This window comes from Lichenostomus cassidix, chromosome 7 (genome assembly GCF_008360975.1).
Source record: "Lichenostomus cassidix isolate B80296 chromosome 7, HeHo_3.0, whole genome shotgun sequence".
NCBI lineage: Eukaryota > Metazoa > Chordata > Aves > Passeriformes > Meliphagidae > Lichenostomus > Lichenostomus cassidix.
The window spans coordinates 10,547,974-10,567,452 of record NC_139488.1 but is presented as its reverse complement, the minus strand read 5'-3'; the positions used below and the strand labels follow the sequence as shown (position 1 = coordinate 10,567,452).

General features: G+C 40.9%; 1 protein-coding gene across 7 annotated transcripts in view; it reads left to right on the top strand.

The window, feature by feature from the left end:
- SATB2 (SATB homeobox 2) overlaps nucleotides 1-19,479 on the top strand; it is a 226,980-nt gene that overhangs the window by 162,625 nt on the left and 44,876 nt on the right. For all 7 annotated transcript variants that reach the window (XM_085066112.1, XM_085066111.1, XM_085066113.1 and 4 more), the window contains one exon: nucleotides 10,047-10,519. In XM_085066112.1, the coding sequence (XP_084922238.1) occupies nucleotides 10,047-10,519 (473 nt within the window). The remainder of the gene's footprint in view (nucleotides 1-10,046; nucleotides 10,520-19,479) is intronic.

Sequence of the window (19,479 nt, the reverse complement as noted above, 5' to 3'; positions counted from 1 at the left end):
TCTGTTCTGTAGCAAGATATTCCTGCAGGACAGCTCACTTAGTGTGCAAAATCAGTGACTTGAGTTACATGCATCAGTCATCATGTACTCCTTTAATAATAAGTTCTAAAAAGGACTCCATGAAGGTGAATGGATGATACAGCGATTCTTTTTCTGGGCTGTAGCTGGACAGATTAGGTAAAACTACGATTTAGAGTCTTTGGAACCAGCATTCGTATCCTTGTGTAACTCTAGAGCTGGTTAGTAGAAAGTAAAAGCAAAAAACAATTCACATGAGCTGTGGTAAATACAAAATAGGAAGGGGCTTCAAAATAACTTTATTGACGTTGCAAACTAAATGCAGCCTACAGTGTTAAATGTGTTTCTTATTATCTGCTAATGTCTGTTTTAATAAAACAGTGGGAACTAAATGGTTGCTTCTTAATCAAAACCATGATTTCCTAAACATAAGCTATGTGATTCTGTTACAAATTGCCACATATAGATCTACTAGGTCAAACTTTTTTCGTTTCTCATAGAAATAAATAAACAGTAAATTAATTATACACTCTGGAAGATCAAAGTAATTACAAGGAAAGACAGAATAAAAAGTTCTCTGGGAAAAAAAAAGAAAGAAAAGCATCAAGTTGCCGAGTGTATAGTTAATGTTTAAATAAATATAAGTGAACAATCAATAATTTGATATCATTAGCAACAGATGTAAAAGCTGTACACAAATGGAATCATATCAAATCTCAAGTAAACATTCTCAGTGTGCATTCTGTTGAACTCACTGAAAAGACAGCTAAACTATTTATGCTCATAATTTAAAAAAAGTTTTCAGTTAGTTCAGCTCAGCATGGCAATTTGGTCTTGTGTCAGATGATGCTAGAATAAAATTCTGCTTGAATCTTTTTCTCCCACCCTACCTCATCCCCTTAAGGTTTTAAGACGTTCACAGTTTACTCAGCAGCACGAGAGTTAGTGTACAGCCAGACTTGGGAATTGGCTGGTGTGAGGATGGAGGCTTTTTGTCTCCTCCTGGCCCTGGGCCTGCCACTTGGGATGTATGTGAGGACATGAGGCAGTTTATAACAGGATGTCCACTGTTTCCAGACTCTTTGGGATACACAGATATATTTGAAGGAGCGCTTATCTTAAAACAGTTCTAATGGAATGTGGACAGTGTTTGGGAAACAAAGAGCTTAACAGCTCTCCTGTGGACTTCTTGCCCTCATGAGTGTCTGTAATCACTTGAGGTGGTAATTAAACTATTTAGTATGGGTTGTAATTTTGTTCAAAATATGCACCGTGAATTAATCTAATATTACTATGTGAAGCCTTTTCTTCCCTTTCTTAATTTACTTTTTAATTTTTCTTTTTGAGGGCTGCAAAGCATTTTAGTACAAAGTTGTGCATACATGACAGGACTTTAGCATGTTTAAATCTGCTTCAATGAAGAATCAGAAATCCCCCTTTTTACTAAAGAATGCATAGTAATCAATGATAACTACAGACCAATGGCTTAGTCCAGCGGTTCTCAAACTGTCTTTCTTCTACCCAGTCCCGTGGGGATGCTTCTCTCAATCTGAGAAATGCTCATCTCATTTCTATAGAAGCTGAACTTGCTGAAGCTAGGAGAAGGCATTCAACATTGTTGAAATGCAGGATTTTAATAACTGCTTAAAAGGTTTGCATTGATTCTAAATTTGATTAACAAATAGATACAGAAATAAAAACAACACTGTGTAAGTAACTATATACAAGTATATATAGATAGGCATGTATGGAGAGAAGTATTTCAGAACTTAGCCATGCAATTCTTGGCCAAGCCAAGCCTGGTAATTGTCAAGGGGTCAAACTCATACCAGTTACCTACTCATGTCCCAGTGTTTTGGGTTCATAGCATTTCAAGTATTTTTTAGCTCTATTTCTCAATAGATATTTCACTTCTAAGTGTCATGCTTTCTATTTTTATCAGCAGGACTATCACTGTATCAGAATTCTTTCACAACTGAAAATCTTAACTGGTGTGAATATTTTCATTTTGCCTGATGACACAACTTAGCTCGGTGGGAGGAAGTTAGGAAGGCAGCGGGAAGAAATAAATACATTGTGGACTTAAAAATAAAAAGACATATTTTTTTTGTCTGCGTATGAAGAATATGTCATCTTTGCTCTTGCCATCAGTGTCTGTCAAAATATAGCTTTCTGTGGATGTGAGTTTTGAGACTGTGGCTGTCTCAAAGTTTTTGTGGAATGATGAGGCTTTTCAGTTTAAAGGAGGAGGGCTCAATTATTTCTGTTTCAACAGATCAAGAATGTAAGAATAAGCTTTCATAGTTTCCTTAAATTGAGAATCTGCTTTGGCTGCTCTTTGATTTTTCCGATATTACTGATTTGTTGTTTATGTGCTGTTTTATTCTTGAAAGTTTGTTTGCTTACTTCCAATAATGGATAGACAGAGCAATCTGTTTCTCTTTTAATGCGTTCCTAGAGGCCAATGTAGGTTGAGAGAGGTTACAAACAGGATTCAGAAGGGCTCCCAGCTTTCTTATTTCCAGGCTAAGGGAACTGAGGATTGCAGCACAGTAATAATGCCAGTGTGAGTCTGGGGAAAACTGTCATTATGTGCTTTGAGGAATAGTTTTAATTGTTCCTCAGCAGCGGATCTTATGGAAGCCTCATGCAAAGGCACACCAGATCTTTTCCAAACAGTATTTCTGACTTTAAAAAGTCAGAAAAGTACCCTATTTACTGATATGTGCATGTGCATGTGCATTTACTCTCTCTATGTAACAAAGGGGTTTACCGATATTATGTATTTGTATGCATATATCTTGATCTTTTGCAGGAATGTTAAGGTTTTTAAGGTTTTTAAGGAATTCTGTTTCATGTCTTGTTTGGATATTAGTCATGGCTGTGGCACTAAACCATTTAGGGTCAGCAGTGAGGCTCTTGATATTACCATAACTTTTCCTTTGCTTACTTTTGCACTCCTTACTGTGCATTCGTTTCACTAAAATAGGACTTTCCTCACTTTCTTAAATAAACAGGAAGGAAAATAACATCAATCACAGGAAAGCTTGTGAGCATTTAGGTAACATACATGGCCTGAAGATCATCTCTGTCTCGGAGTCATCCTCTTAGTGGCCTGCTGTGCTATTTTATGAGGAGAGTAGTTCATCAGTTGGCACTAATGATGAGGGAAAAGTGGCCTATCTCTTTAAATATAAGTTAAAAGTGTCAAGATTCAGCGAGAATTATAGACCACTTACCTGCTGTTTTCCCCATCCACATTAGCATTTTGTATTTTAGCACTGTCTGTGATGTTAAGTGCCAGTTTGGGGGATTTGCACATGTGTATTGTTAAAAAAATTTTACTCGCTGCCACGCATTCCGGGGTGTATGACTTGTGGCCATCTTGGCTATTCCTTTCTGTGAAGAGAATGAAAACACACTCTCTGTGTTTCTTTTTTTTTAATTTAAGAGTAACTTTTATCTAAAGTAAATTCCTATATGAATCTCAGCTTTACAGAATGTCTTCCCTGGCTTCTAGCTGTTTTGGAGTAGTGGCTCTCATTGCTCGCAGTGCCTGTGCTGTGGCAGAGGATATGTGAGGTTCACTGAGAGCCATCTCCTGTGCCTGTGTGTGGCTGGAGCTGCTGCCAGTGCTGCTTTAGGGAACATAGGCCAGACAAGTAGCGTTGGAAACTCTTCTGTGGAGAAGCTGCCTGGCCACTTGTCCCTGCTCAATGCTGACAAAACCTGCTCAAATGATGTCACTGAACTTTGTTTTAAAAATGTCTCCTCTTCCCGGTACTGTGCTTTTCTCAGTGAGGGCCAGTTGTGTGCTGCAGCTGGGACTTCTACCCTTTTGAATTCTTAGTAAAGAATGGTCATCTTCATTTTCTAAAAAGCAAGCATGTTTTTGTTTTAAGCTGCAGAATTTCAAAATTAATTTTCTTTCACATATAAAAAAATTATTTGTATACTGCCAAACAGTGACATGTTAACTCAGAAGATATTTTTACAAAATAAGCATTAGTGGAGATTAGTTTGAAACAGGAGGATAACTTGAAGCTTAGGTACAGGCATAAGCTTTCCTGTGTGAAAAGCTGCAATATGTCTCTTTGTGATCCCATGGGTTTCATAGCATATTTAACTCAGAGCAGAATGGCATTCTGTTCACTTGAAATATTTGAAGAGTTTGTACCTCTGTCTTAATGATATTTGTGTTCTGTCTCTCTCCTTTCACCATCTCTGATGTTATGAATCAGGAAGACACACATATGTATCTCCCAGAGGGGTTGAACAATGGACTGGGTCATCTAGGAGGTTTGTACCTTCCTTTTGGGATGCCCACAGAAGATTAGTTACAGTAGTTTGACAGGAAGGGAGATATTTTTATATCTGATGTCTATATCTAAACCAGTACTCCCTGTGTTTCTGTCAGACAGCTCTAACTAATGATTCCACTGCTTCTCCTTTTCCATTTCACCTGACCAATCTTCATGGATTAGACCAGGTGGCTACTAGAACACCTTTAATGTAATGGTTTTCTCTGCCAGATGGATCTGGCACGTCCTTTTAACAAGCAGTGTTAACATGATTATGAAAAACGGAGTTCATACTTTTATGTGCCTCTTGAACCTATACACCAACCCAAAAATAAATCTAAAAATAAGATGATGACGTTTGTCTACTGACAAGCATCTTTGGAAGCACTGCAGTCCAGGGGCAGTTCATGTGAAGAATATGACTTACTGTGCTTAAGCAGAACTAGCAGAAGACATGTGAGTATCTCTGTGTCCCAAGGGATGGCTTAGAGCTAGTCTTGAGGATAATGGATGAGAAGATCAGCTGCACAAAGTGACTGAGCAATGGTAGAACACTCTGCTCAGTTTACCTGAGATTGGTGCTCGTTAAAGGCCCACTTTTAATCATGATTCTAAGTAAAAAAATAGTGATTTGTGCTTTGGTGGGAACTGAATGGTTTGCAACACAACAAAGAACAGACAATGGCCTTTCCTGTCTGTTTTCCATTAGGCTTGGATAAAGGCCTTTGCTACCCACAGCCAGCGGCCAAACAATTTTTGTATGTGCTCTATAGCTATTTTGAGGTTCTGTGCTTTCCTGCAGGAGTAGAGGAAGGGAAAGGTTTTATAAGTTACAACTTCTTGTCACATCTGCCTCTCCAGTCAACCTGCTTTTCCTCCAGTCCTGAGTGCAGGAATAAGTGGCATAGGCAGAGATTGGGCGCTGAAGTCAGTGAATGACTATGGGTAAATCAGAGATTAGACGTTGAATGAAAATGAGACTCCTCAAACCAGCCCTTTGCACTGAAGTGGTTAAGTGGGCTGTGATTAAAAGAAATAAATAATTATCTTAATTATAGATTAAAAGATAAAGAATTACCACTTTAAAAGCACCTCCTGTGTTTTGGAGTGGTTCTGTTGTTTACAAAGTGGTAGTTCATAATGATGTAGTGTAAGCAAGAGGGAACCCTGTGGGTGTAGTGCAGCAGCCCTGTCTCTCCAAGGTGGAGCTGGTGCTGTGCTTTGTCCCCCAAGCATGGCTCCAAAGTTCAAGTCTTGCTCCAGTGATCAGGATGGTTCTAAGCCAGAAGAAATTGTGGGAAGCTTTCTGTTTCAAGCTTAATGCAGGGTATACCAGAGTTCACAAAGCTCTCCCGGCATGGCCATGACCGCTGCTAGAAATGGCTTTTATGATCACCAGGTTTTAAATAATAAATAAAACAAAGAAGCAAACTGAAGCACTGGAGAACGGCCCTGGGTGGTGACATCCTGTCACAATTGAAGCATGGCAATTCTGCCGGCTAGTTACTTATTACAAAACGTTTCTTTACCAGCTTCTTCTTACTCTGGGGCAAAGTGCCTGTATGCCTGTGGGACTGAAGAGTTCCGGACACGCTGGGTCATGGACGCTGGCGAGTCCTCTGTGTCCCCACTTGCGGTGCAGTGCTGGGAGACGTGTTACACTCTTGCTCTCCCTGCTGCATCCCTTATTGTGCATAGGAATTTGGTTTCCAGTGCTGTCAGTCAATTCAGTGCCACGCATAAGCCCTAAATGCCCCACGGGCTGTTTGTCAGAATGTTCCTATTAACAACTCAGTGCAAATAAAGTGTGAGGGGAAGGGAAGGTGGAGAAATAAATCTTACTTTAAATCTTTTGAGCTGGTTTTATTTTAAATGGAAAGTTGCATGCAGACCACCCCAAGCTATTGTGCTGTGGTCTGCGTCAGCTGCTTGACTGTGCAAGGAAGATTGGGGTAGAGGTTAAGAGCATCACACAGGGGAAGGGTGCACTGAATTCCTTTTGTGCTGTATCCAGGAAGTTTTAACTCAGTATGGAGTTGAAATACATTGACACACATGGTAATCATTATAGGATGAGAACGGAATATTGAAATATAACAATTTGCTGCTCCCATTCTGGGGATTATGTTGGTTTCTTACTCTTGTAGAGGTAGTGACATATTGTAGGGAGGTATAGAAAAATGAAGGGCAGATGCTATCCTGGTTTGCTCTCAGAGCTAATTGCTGAGCTTAGCACAGTACCTGTTGTCCAGACACAAGTTTCTGCCTACCTAGTGATTGGCTTCAGAAGGGTGGGTGGCTCTGCAATATGACAGTACTGTTGTACTTGGTTTAAATGAGCTCTTCAAGTGAAGAACTGAAGAATTGTATATTGAGTGATGCAGAGAGAAAACGAAAACACTGCGTGTCTTTTGCTATGGTCACACCACAGATGGAGGTAGGTAACAGCCTCCTGAACCAGCTTTTATTTAACTACCACAGGCATTGCTAGCAGAAGTAGTTTATCAGCAGTACTTGAATGTAGACAGCACATATCCCTGGAACCCTTTCCTTTCCTATGTAAGGTCCTGCTGCTCTGTCCTCACTGCTTTATATTCCAATAAATACAGGACTACAAGAGCTCTATGTGTATCCCCAGCTTGAGTAGAACAACAGCAAACAAGGGAAAGACTGTAATCGAGTATGAACATGGAAAACGGAGAATGCAAAGGTTAAAGTCCTGTCTCAGGAAGATCTGAGGCAGAATGCTGGTGTCACAGAAGCTTTATAGCTCCTGTATCCCTTTTTTCTTAGAGCATTGCTGGCAAGCTGGCCTGTCTCTCAGGACAGTGCCAGTCTCCATCTCAAGGTTGTCTTAGTCTTGCTCCTGTTAAGCCCTGCAGAACCCTACCAATCCATAGTTACCAAAGAACAACAGGGAATCAGATATGGGCAGTGTGTTAGAGAAGGAAAGAGTCTTGAGGAGTTGAGTAAGGCACATTTTTTCCATCCAGCGTAACTGCTAATGGTAACCTTTTATTACTGAAGTGGTTGGAGTGACTAGAATCTGGTTTGTTTATAGGGAGTACAGGCATGGCTGTATAGTCTAATATGATCAAAAAAGGAAACTGATAATAAGGGAAAAATATACCTATGGAAGCAAGTCAGGTGATGTTTCTGTGTAATTCCAAGTAGCACTGCAGAGATTAACAGCCTGGCAGTCTTTTCATCTTAAACTTTATTTTTATAGGGGTTTATAACTTGGCATTGAAGTCAGGAGTGGGTGGAAACTTGGCAAATGTGGTTCAGCCCAGAAAGTGAATGTTATTTATATTTATTTCTCACCAAGTTTTCAAAAACACTTGGTTACTGTTTTTATGTTCTAACAAGTAATAATTTGTTGGTTTCAGAGACTTTTTCTCTGTGTGCTCCTCAAACTACAAATAGTTTAGAACTTTTTCAGCTTTTCTGAAACTCCTGGCAGAAGGACTCTAGATTTTTAGGGTTGTCAGTGATGTAGCAGGATGCTAAAAGTATTTCATTACACTGAGCAATATCTTTATTCTATCTGTCAAGTAGCTATTGTACCTTTGGAATAATTGCATTTGGCTGACAACTGTGTGTATTTAATGGCAATACTCAGGTGCAGGCTTACTGCAGAGAGGCTGAGGAGGCAATGGTATGGCCATGTGGCCTCTGAATCATCTGTGTTGCAGAATGTGGTTTGGAGCTGTGACAAAGGAGCCCCTCCTCCCTCCCCTGCCAACATCTTTGTATTGGTGATGGGTCCATCCCTGGAATTAGCACTACTCCTATTGCATATTTCACATTGATTTCGTGTCTGTTCCTAAAGTGGAATAGAGCTTTCTGTACCTCATTTGGGGGAGGCCTACTGGCATCATGAGGAGCAGCTTTTGAATTGGGATTTTCAGTATTTTCAGCAAGATGAAATACTGCATTATGTATCTGACAGCCTGTGAGTAACACAGCAAAATGGTCATTTGCTGATAATAATATTTGTGTATCACACATATTGCATTGCCTTTCTTAGCTGAAATACAAGTAAGCACTTACTTAGAAATTCAGTTGAGTTGAAACATTAGCTTTTGTGGAAAAGTAGGATTAATGGTTTTCTTAGAAGTCAGTTTTTATTTTATATATATATTTTAAGCAATTATTTTATAGAAGGCTAAAGATGTTGTGGGATTTTCCTTTAAAAGACTGTGAAGAGCAAGTTAAAATTTCTTACAAGGAAATCCTGAGTATCAATTCACCTCGTTGTAAAATTCAGTACTTGTGATGTTCCAGAGTGACAGTGCTAAAGATAGTAACTGTGTGTTTGTATGTGTTCAGGGCATGACTCCCTGTCTGTCTTAGATTAACTCTGAAAGGTGAAAAAAGCTGTCCTTCTATTTAGAAGGAAACAGAGAACGTCATCAATAAGATGTAATTATGAATATTAACTGTGTAAAGTTTCAAAGCTTTCTATAGATTAGGTTTTTAAAAAGAGTTCAAAACCTCGTACAGTTGTTAATCATTACACAAGTTATAATAGTATTATGGCCTTTATGAAATATATCCAATCTTGTTATTTGCTGAGACCAATACAGGGATGAGGTAGTGGTTTTATATGATACACTTCTCTGAACATTTTAATATCAGATCAATATAAAAATACCTATCCAATTGCATGTAGGGAGGCTCACGGAATCTGCAACCTGCTGTAAAATGACTTCTGATTGCTAAAAATTATCTAGGTAGGAGTTACCTTTATGCACTTTCTATACTTCATTTCCCATTTCAAATAGTACTTTTAGAGGAAATTTAATTTTGTAATATGTGCATTTAGTTCTGCATTTACATGAAAAGTTACTGTGATATTGCTGACATTTAACAAGGGCAATGCATATTAGCATATAAAATTATAGCATACGCATTTTGTGTGTACTGTTTAATTTTTTGTAACATGATGTCACTCAGAGATCACTGTTGTGCTAAACAAAGTTTTTTTTTAAAAGAGTGAAGCCACTTTCTTTCGAGTGGGCATTCATGCAGAAGTGCTTTAAAACTTCTGGACAGACTCCTGGCGATGAGCTTTTGCCTATGGGAACCATTGGTTTAGATTTTTCTCATGTGTGAATTTCATTGTTTTGTAATAATGCTTTCACACAACCAACATGAATCTGCTGTGGTGCACCTGGGTGAGGTGATGGTACCAGATAGCTTTATCCACACCCAGTGCAAGGTAGAGTTTATGTGGAAAATATAATAGTTGCTGAGTTTGTAATGAGAAGCCGTGAGCTGCACAGGAAATGGCCTTGTTTCCATTTGGTTTGTGTGAGTAGATACCAGTTTGAGTTTCATTCCTTTACCTAGATGCCAGTGATTCAGAAACACTGACCACTTTTAAAGGTTACTCCATTTTCTGTGACAGATTCAAATGTTAGTAACAGTATAAATGGAAATGTCCAAGCTTGTTTCTTTAGGGAAGAAGCCTGGAGAGGATACCTGCTACTGGTTTATAAGGAGTCTTCATGAGTTGTGGATGAAACACGAGAAGTCCAAAAGAATGTTAATTATTCTTGTTGCTTTTATTTGTGTTTCTTTTGCTTATGTTTCTGTGATACTTCTATGCAAGTGTAGACTTACAAAGTAAAGCAGGTGCTATTGTGTACAGTAACCTGCAATATAATCCTTGCCCCAAGTGCAAACTGAAATGACAGCAAGCTAATTTTTCTCTTTTAACAGTGGAAAGAGTGGAAAGAGAAAACCTTTCAGACTATTGTGTTCTTGGTCAACGTCCCATGCACTTACCAAATATCAACCAGCTGGCAACTTTGGGAAAAACTAATGAACAGTCTCCTCATGGCCAAATTCACCACAGTACTCCAATCCGAAACCAAGTGCCAACGATGCAAACAATGATAAACCCTGGGCTCCTGTCTCCTCAGCTCAGTCCACAACTGGTGAGGCAGCAGATAGCGATGGCCCATCTGATAAACCAGCAGATTGCTGTCAGCCGACTGTTGGCTCACCAGCACCCACAGGCTATCAACCAGCAGTTCTTGAATCATCCACCCATCCCTAGAGCTGTCAAACCAGAGCCATCAAATTCATCGGTGGAAGTCTCTCCAGATATTTACCAGCAAGTCAGAGATGAGCTGAAGAGAGCCAGTGTGTCTCAAGCTGTCTTTGCAAGAGTAGCATTCAACCGCACACAGGTATCAATTTCTATTCTATAACCAAGAAGGGGGAAAGTTGTGACTCTTGTGGGGCTGTAAGGCTGTTGCTGATCGAGGCAGGGGATGTGCCATACAAACAGGTCAAACCACTGTCAGTCTTTTCCCCAGTCTCTTTGTCAGTTTTGAACAAGCCTGTTTCTTCCTGGAACAGCTGTTGGTTTGCATTTGGTCTCTCCTGCACCATTACCTGAGCTTTGTTCTCTAGCAGTCATTCCGCTCATCAGTTCTTCCCTGGGCTCCTGTCTGTGGTTATGAACTTCCACGTTTGCCCCTGCCTGATTGCCAGGAAGAGGTAATAAGAGACTGAGAGTCAGAGGTGTTTTTGGGCTTCCTTCTGACACTTCCTTAATTCCTTCCTGTGGTACAACTGACGCCACAACTAGAGCCAGAGGCTGCTCCCACAAGAAATGTGTAAGGCAAGTTTTCTGGGAAAAGTGTCTGCCTTTTGTAGCAGATTGTGTTTGTTTTCATACATCTGACACAGGTTTTCTCACTCACCTAGTGAAATGGAGATGTTGAAATGATTGCATGACAGTGTCAGCTTAAGCCTGGCACCTGGAGTACCCAGGGTGAATGTGTGCTCAGAAAGACAGGCCATTTACATTTATTTTGTTGTTGTTGGAGCAGGATACAACGTGGTCTCTCAATTGTGATACTCGGTAGCCAGGCTTAGGAAAAGGAAAGTGGCTTAATATTTAATATTGGTACAAATTCCTTTTTGTATGGCTGGAGTTGTTCTTTGAGGTAAGATTTACTAGCAAGAGAAGAAAAGGGGCAGTGTGTATCTCTTAGAGGTCTGTCCCTTGCCCCATACAGTGCCTTTGTCTGTTCTCCTAGATTAATGATTTTCTTTGGCACTGCCATTTTGGAAATGCCATGTTATGAGGGAACTAATTAAAGTATGGAGCACATTTTATTACTTCCCTTCTTCCATTAAATTCATAAGATGGCTGCACTCAGAAAAAAACACTTGAGTTCTGGGGTTAGCCTTGAGGATATCAAATGAAAACTACATAGGAATGTATGAGTATTTCCTCTTTAAAATGCTGCTTTTAATTTGGAAAAGCTTTTCATCCCTCTGGGATCATAACCCATTGTATATAAAGCCTGGTATAATCAAGGTAGATGGTATTGACAGAATGACATATTCTGAACTGGAGTGAGAGGTCGGTAATAACGTTGCCGGTGAGGGTTTTGTCACTGTCACTGAACATGAAGCTCTCCTTTAGCCAGACTGGGAGACCTGGGTTGGTAATGCCAAAGTCTGCTGTTAAATCAAAGCCTCATTCCCCAACAAGGAAGAAATTGCTTGCTTCTTAGCCCTCCATCATAGGTAATATGCTGTACTCTACAGTTCATGATACTGATTCCAGAACAGGCAAGTCTTACAGTATCTGTAAAAGATTTGCTCATCTCACAACAGTGTTTTGTCCTGTCAACAGGGCCCTAATATAGAAGACCAGTGGTCTTACATACAGTGCATCATGTCTCCAGGAGCCGTCACTATAGCAAAAGAGCTTATGTTTCCTTGTCCTCAGCTGTTAATTCCAACTCAAATCAAGCTTCCCTCACATCAGGGACTGTTGAGGGTATTAAGAAGAGGTGCTCAGACAGTCCATGTTGCACTGCACAGTGGAAGGTGTGGGATATTCCCACACATCCTTGGTGTAGAAGCAAACTCTGTAAAAGGCACTTGGAGTGGAAATTCAAGTCTACTCTCACCTCTTTGCATCACCCCCTGCTGCCTCTGAGGTACAGAGAGGTGTGTGTTTCTCTCTGGAAAGGTTTGGGTTGGCCGCATTTCACAGAAGTGCCAGCATTGGAAGCTGGAGTTCTGTTGTTTCTCATGATGGTACCAAATAATAGATGCTGTGTGCCAGCCAGCTAATAATGGTATTAATCACTGCATTATGGGCCACTGCTTAATCTTTCTTCATGGTAGCTCTGTGGTGCACATTAGCCTATAATTAAGTATAGCTTCATGAAATATGTACTGTGAGGCTTGTTTAATAGATAAACTATTCTCTAATTTATTTTAAAGTCCAATGACCTACATACTCAATGCTGAAAAGCCCCCTCTTACTAACATTATTTCCCCCCTGAGACCTTCCATCTGAGCAAATCTGTTAAATGAAGTAGAGGAAGCTTTGATCCAAACTAGGCTAAATCCATCGGAACAAGTGGCTGACACTTGTATGTCTGCATGTGTGTGCGGGAGGGAGAACGTGAGGAGGGTCAGAAGAAGGAGAGATGAAATTTTGTGGTTTGTGAAACATCCAAATCTTCCTCTTGAACTTGGAAACACATAACTGAAGACAAAAATATTTGCTTATACCTGTGACCATGTTGTCTGCACACAGGAAAGCAAAGCACTGCAGGCTCTGTGACAAGTTCTGTACATTTCCTGGAGCACAGTGCTCCCACTGAGGTGGAGACTGAGCATCAGGCAGTTTAGTACCTGCTGTATGCACAGGAGAGCTGCACAGGGTGTTTGGCTAGGAGCTGGCCCAGGCTGAGTTAGCCATGAAGAGGGTTTCTTTCGAGCAGAAAGTTCCAAAGTGAACATTTTCCTATTCATTTGAAAGTGGGAGTGAAGACCCGTCAAAGTGTATGTGGCTGATTTTTAGTAAGTGCCTTGGGCTAACCTCTGCCTCTTCTTATTTTATCTTTAGAGAGTCAGTGTCATAATTTTAATTCACGCTACTGTGGAATCTAAGTGCCTATTTGTTCAGCACATGGGATGGGTAGAAGTACATCCACAGAGGCAATATAGTTATTGCAGATGCTTTTAATGACACTTTTCAATGACTAAGAAATTCCTACACAACCTTCAAAATAGTTAAAAAGGTGGTGCACACTGCCATGTTTGTCTAAGTGGTGTTGCCTACAATCTGCTCAGCAATGGTAAGAATGGTGTCTGTTGGAATGATACCTTCTTGGGCTCTGTGTAGCCTTCCCTGCTCTTGGGGCATGGAGAGAGCTTGCCATGGCTAAGGCAGTCAGCAGTATTGCTGGGGCAGAAGGTTCCATTTCTTGCTTGTGTAATCGCATTGCTTGTGGCCAAGTTTTTTATGGCTAGGATCCTTGGCCTTGGCTCCCTCTTGCCTGTGACCCCCAAGTTGGAAGTCAGAAGAGTGTGTTGTTTACTGAAATAATTTATTCCTTCTTCTCAGACTGCTGCTATAAACTAACAGCTCACTAATGGAAAGTTAGGCATCCTTATCTAGATCTTAAAAAGGGCGTGCAGGAATGTGAGTGGGTTTGAATTGGAGGCAGACAGTTTTGTGAGGTCTGAACACCTGACAGTTACATAGTCATACCTGATGCCTTTAAGATGGAAGACATCTTCATAAGGCACATTGACATGAAGCCAAGCTGTAAACTGAAGTTGTTATTAAAATGGTCATTAGTGAAAGATTTACCTTCTGTAAGACTTTGGCAGGTTTTGATTATATAAAGCCATTCAATCTTGAGAAAAAAACAAGGAAAAGTCTGATTAATACTGCAAATCTACAAGAAAAGTACAACTGTCAGAGTCAGAGCAGGTACACCTCACACTTGGAATTGCCATGTGCACGTTTTTAAAAGCAGTCAAAACTTGTGAGTGAAAGAAGTGCCTGTAATATACAGACTGCAGAGGGTGAGGAGGTTTTAGTGTGCAGAGGGAGCTGATGTCCTTCATTGGTCTCAAACAGCACAGTGAAGTCAAAAGGTTGTCAGTACAGTGCAGCACTGTTTCAGTGCAGGCTGGAATTCTCAAAAAATGTGTACCTGGCTGAAGCCTGTGTTGTCTTTACATCAGGACCACTTCTAGGTGATAAGTGGCCTCTAAAAGCACAAGCACCCTCCACACTGGCCAGTGGAGATACTCTGTAATGGGAGGCAGGACAAGGGACCTGATGACCAAGGCTGTGGACTTCTTCCTGGAGGAGAATACACACATGGAGTTTGGCCCATCCTCAGGGCAGAGTCCTTGTGCCACATTAATGCTGCAGTTTATTGTCTCCTAATACAGCATTCAGATTACAAAGGTTGTAATAACCAGAACTTGCTTATTGCAGGTTGTAATGTTTTGATAAATTGGTAGGTGGTGTTGGTTACAGGAAAAAGTAGGACTAAGAGGACTGTTTTAAAGAAAATGCATGAAAATACTCTCTTGGATTTACCTTGTCCTTTGCTGGAAAGCTTTTCAGCAAATCTGAAGATGCTGAAGTGATCTCACTCTTCAAAATACAAGCTGGAAAGTAGGTAATTTGAATCCTGGTCTGCATAAAGAATGTGAACATATTATTCTTCCTCCCATTTGCTCAGCATCCGTCTTTGCCGCAGGCTCAAGGAGTTGCAGTCAGGACAGTTTATTGGGCTCTTTGTAAGAGTCCAGACAGTTTAAATCACTTGATCAGTGAACTGTTGCTCTCCTTAGGAGTGCCCAGTGGACTGCAAAGCCTGTAGACTGAAGGAGTGTTTCAGTTTTATCTTTCTCTTTTCTCGAGCATCCTTTTTTTTGCCAATGTTGTGACATAATGGCCAAAACTAGTAAAATGTTTGGGCAAGTGGCCAGTGCTTGTTTTACTGAAACAGCCTCCAAAACTGGAAATATCCTTGAATCTGAGGCTTTGTAAATCAAGTCATTGTGGGGTCACATACAAAGAGAGCTGGGTAAGAACACCAGCATGTCCAGGCTGCTTGTAACTTGCTTCCCAAAGATCACTGCTCCCTCCTTCCTGCCCTGAATAGCTCCATGTGGGAGCATTTTCTTCTCCGCCTAGAGATGGGAAAGCAGCACATACCCAGCTCAGCTCCTGCCTGGTTAGCTGGTGCCAACCACATCTCTTTGGATTAAAGGAAGTAACAGCCCAAGGAGCCAAGGCGAAGAAAACTCCACCAGCTTCAGATGTAGTGAAGTTTATGATGAAATCACTGCACTGATTTTCCTTGTTCAAGGGATTTGGTCACACCTTGCCTGCAGGAGTGGGTTGAGGCATAGGAGAACACAGGATTGATGCTGGATTGTGCCCCAACTTCTGGTGCATCTGCAGGCAAGTCCAGGGTTCTGCAATGAGGAAGAGAAAAATAATATTTTTGTGGCATACAAAGGTGTCACTGGTCACCTATACAGGGTTTGGGGGTTTTGACAGCAGGAGTGTGGTTGCTAAGGAAGTAAGGCTATGGGTTGTGACTCCTCATTTTAATTCTGCTTTCTTTGGCAAAATTCCCTCAAATGGAAGTGGGTTCAGAAAAGAGTCCTCTAAAAGGCATAAAGATCAGAAATATGGTTTGTTGAAATAACTGACTCTTCCACCTCTATTTGCTTGTGAGCCAAATCCTTGACAGAATTCATTTTGCGAATAATTTTCTCTTTAACTCACATGAGAGGAACACAAGGAGTTTTAATTCTCTGCCTGGTATCTAGTGAGACAGTCATGCTGCATTCATCACTATGGTGTCTGCCCCACTGTGCGCAGACTTTCAATTAGCAAGGCTTCTGGTTTGGGTTTTCGGGGAGATTTTTTGTTGATTTTTTACCCTCATAGAAAACTCTCTCTTATAGCATGAGACCCTTTCATGCTGCCTGCTTGTTTTATTCTTGGGTGTAATGTGGTACAAGCGGCGTTCTGTTGTACACACAGGAAAGAAGGCAGTCTGTAAGGGAAGTGCTTAATTTAATAAATAGCAGATTTTTGGTACATGGGATATTTGTTCCAACAGTGGGTTTTGCACTGCCCAAAATTTCAGTTTCAATTAACTTAATTGTATTCAATAGGCTGAATGAAAAGATCTTAAGTAGCATGTGAGTCAGACTTTCAGAATGTGTGCTTGTGCGAGGTGGCTGCTGCCTGCTCAGCTGATGTACAGGAGTCCTGTGCCTTAGGAGCAAAGGCACTGATCTACAGTGTGCACAAGCTGTGTGTCTTTGCTCATTTTCCAGCGCATTTCAGGATAAAGGTCTGACATGCATGTCATATAAATGGTGGCACTTTGTGGCTGCAGGTGGTCGGTCTTTCTCTGCTTCCTTTTCCGCATGCATCCACATCCAGATCTGCATGCACATCCTGTCTTCCCTCATAAAAACAGATACCATAATAAAAAAGAGGCTTTATTAAACTAATGTGATAAAGCCGTTTTCTTTGAGGATTTAAACACTTCATTTTTAATAATAAAAATCAAATTGTCATTGTTGCACCCTGTATAAGTTTTATTCAAATCAGCCTCTAAATGCTTTTTGCCTAAGCAGCTCTCTCCTGAGATGTATGTATTTTAGCATTAGTTAAATGAGTTCAAGAACAAGGCTCATCCTCTGGCTGTAGGTACTGAATCTGGAGATCAGAAGATTTCTTCTAAATGAAGGATTGATGTGATGTGTACACTGAAGGGTACTGGGAGACTGTTGGTCTCTCACTCATGGAGAATCAGACTCGGAGTCCTTCAAATTCTGAAGTTTGTAAAACTGATACAAATATAGCAGCGCACATTTTGACCATTGAGAGAGAAGAGCTGGTCAGGGAACAGGGTACGAAACCACTTTTGCCTGATGGAAACTGTGACAGAATGCATATGAAGGTGCTTGGTTTGGCTAACCACTCAAAAATTTCCACTGATTATCTAAAGCAATTTTGCTCAGCAAAATTGGACTGGACACCTTGCCAGGATAAGCATTTCTGATAGACTTCCAGCACTTCTGCTTCATATCCTAGCTGGAATTAGGAAGAGATGAAAGGGAATGGAAACAAAGAAGTGAGCATTTGAAAATGAGCTTGAATCCCAAGAAGCCTACAAGTACTTCATAGTTCTTGGCGAGCGCTGTATACTTAGAGGCAAAGAGAAGTATTTCAGAATTATTGAATGTATCTTGTTCAGCCCAGAAGACCATATTGAAGGTGGGATCTGGAGTAAACACAGAGAGGCAGAGATGTTGTGGTCAAACCCTGCCTAAACATGAGAAAAACACAGCGGGTGGAAATTCTTTATTCCTTGAAGGGTTGTGAGAAGTCAGTGCTTCTGCTGCAGAGCTTCTGGACTGACCTGCTGCCTCCAGCTCTGCAAGTGGCAGACAACTGTAAATCAAAATGGTCATTATAGCCTGGCAAAATCAAGTTTGTTGTTGTATGCTCAAGATACAATTACGGTGTAGTTCAGTAGAAACGTGGAGCTAACCAGGAGTTCCTTGGGTGCTGCCCTCCATGCTGGAAATAGGCCTTGTGTGCTGAGAAGGGGACAGGTTGACATCACTTTAAGATCCAGATGTTGAAACTGAATATATCTCTGCATTTTCTCATCCTGCTCAGGGTTACATCTATCCCTGATGGAAAGCAGAATAGCTTTTCTATTGAGACTTGTCAGTACAAGTGCAGGGATTAAAAGTACTTGGAACTTTAAACACTGCAGAAGCAATATTTTTCTAGTATTTCAGCATTTTCTCTGTTGCTTTTGGCCCTAGCTGAAGTACAGAGAGGCACAAATAGACTGAAAGTCTGAAAAAGTGTTTATGCTTTTTCAGTCCTTCATATATATAATTTCCTTATACAGAACATATAAACTGAGGTTTAGCACATTAGTTTGGTTTATTTAAATTTTTGCCTTGGCTAGTGTTCTGATTGTCCAAAGCCTGTCTGAAGCTCTTTAACATTAGTGCCTGCTTTTGTCGTCAAATGGCTTAGGTCTGTAAGAGGTAAAGCATGACTTCTATCCAAGTCATTGAACCTGATGTGTGAGAGGCCCTGTCCAGTGCTTGGGGGTCCCCTGCTGCCTGATGGCCTCGTCCTCCTCTGTCCCCAGGACATGAGTGTCTGGGCTGCACTCCAGCTACACCACCTTGCCCCCATCCAAATTGCTTTTCAAAAGTGTCGGCTGCAAAATTGTCCTGCCTTTGGTCACTGGTGGTGCAGTCTGCTGTCCCATTGGGATCTCATTGACACCCTTTCCAGGCCTGAGCAGCAGCCCTTTGGGAAGAGGACAGAGAGGCTTTACTCACCTTTTGTGGGCTGTGGTCAAGCCTTTGTTTGCCTCGAAGGCTGGTCAGTTGGTCCACTGGATGTTGGAGTCAGTTGGAGTGACATTTGCTCTACGTTTTACTGCTTCTCTCAGAAGCTGCTTTAAAAAAGAGTACTTGCCAGGGAGGTTTGGGTTGTTTGTCCTGGAAATCCTGTAATTAATAAAAGTAAAAGAAGTTCACAAATGGGGTTTTATAGAATAAATGCAAAGCAAACCCCTGTGACAGTGACTTTGCTGGCCTAAATGGACTACATTTCAGTTAGTTTGAAAAAACACTGTCAAAATTACTCCTACTTTAAATAGATTCAGTGACTTTTTTGTTTTGATTGGACATGTGCTTTTTTCTCCACCACAGGTATTATTTTTTTAAAGTCAGTTATGGATCCAGTGTGTAATTTTAAAAATAGTCCAAGTTCCAAGGGTAAACCAGGCTGTGCAGAGCCCTTGTCTCAGGGTGATCACACACCTCGTTTGCAAGCACAGCCTGTGTGAACATTAAACTTCATCAGTTGCCTCTTCAGCAGCCGGTTTAAAAATGTTGCAGAGGAGTGGAAAAGCAAAGATATTGTCAAGCTACATGTCCTAAAATGTATCCTGGGAGCTGTGTTCTACGCAGAAGATCTGTTTGGCTATTTAAAGTCATACAGAGACTTTCTAGTCCCTGAAGATGATCTTCTAGGTTTGCAGTATTGGTTACTCCGCAAACTGCCAATTTTTAATTTTTATTTTTTAATATGTGAGATGTAAGTAAGTTGGAATGAGCTAATTTAGCCAATGGAATTTTATAAGAAATGTATGAATGCTGTGGGTTTCCCTCCCTCACCCCCTCCAGCAGAAACATAATTCGCAGAAATGAAAACAGTCTCTGGCTGGCTTTAGGGTTTTCTCAAAAATAGAAACAGTAGGGTTTGTCTGGCTGGGCCAGTTTCCTCACCACACACCTGGTG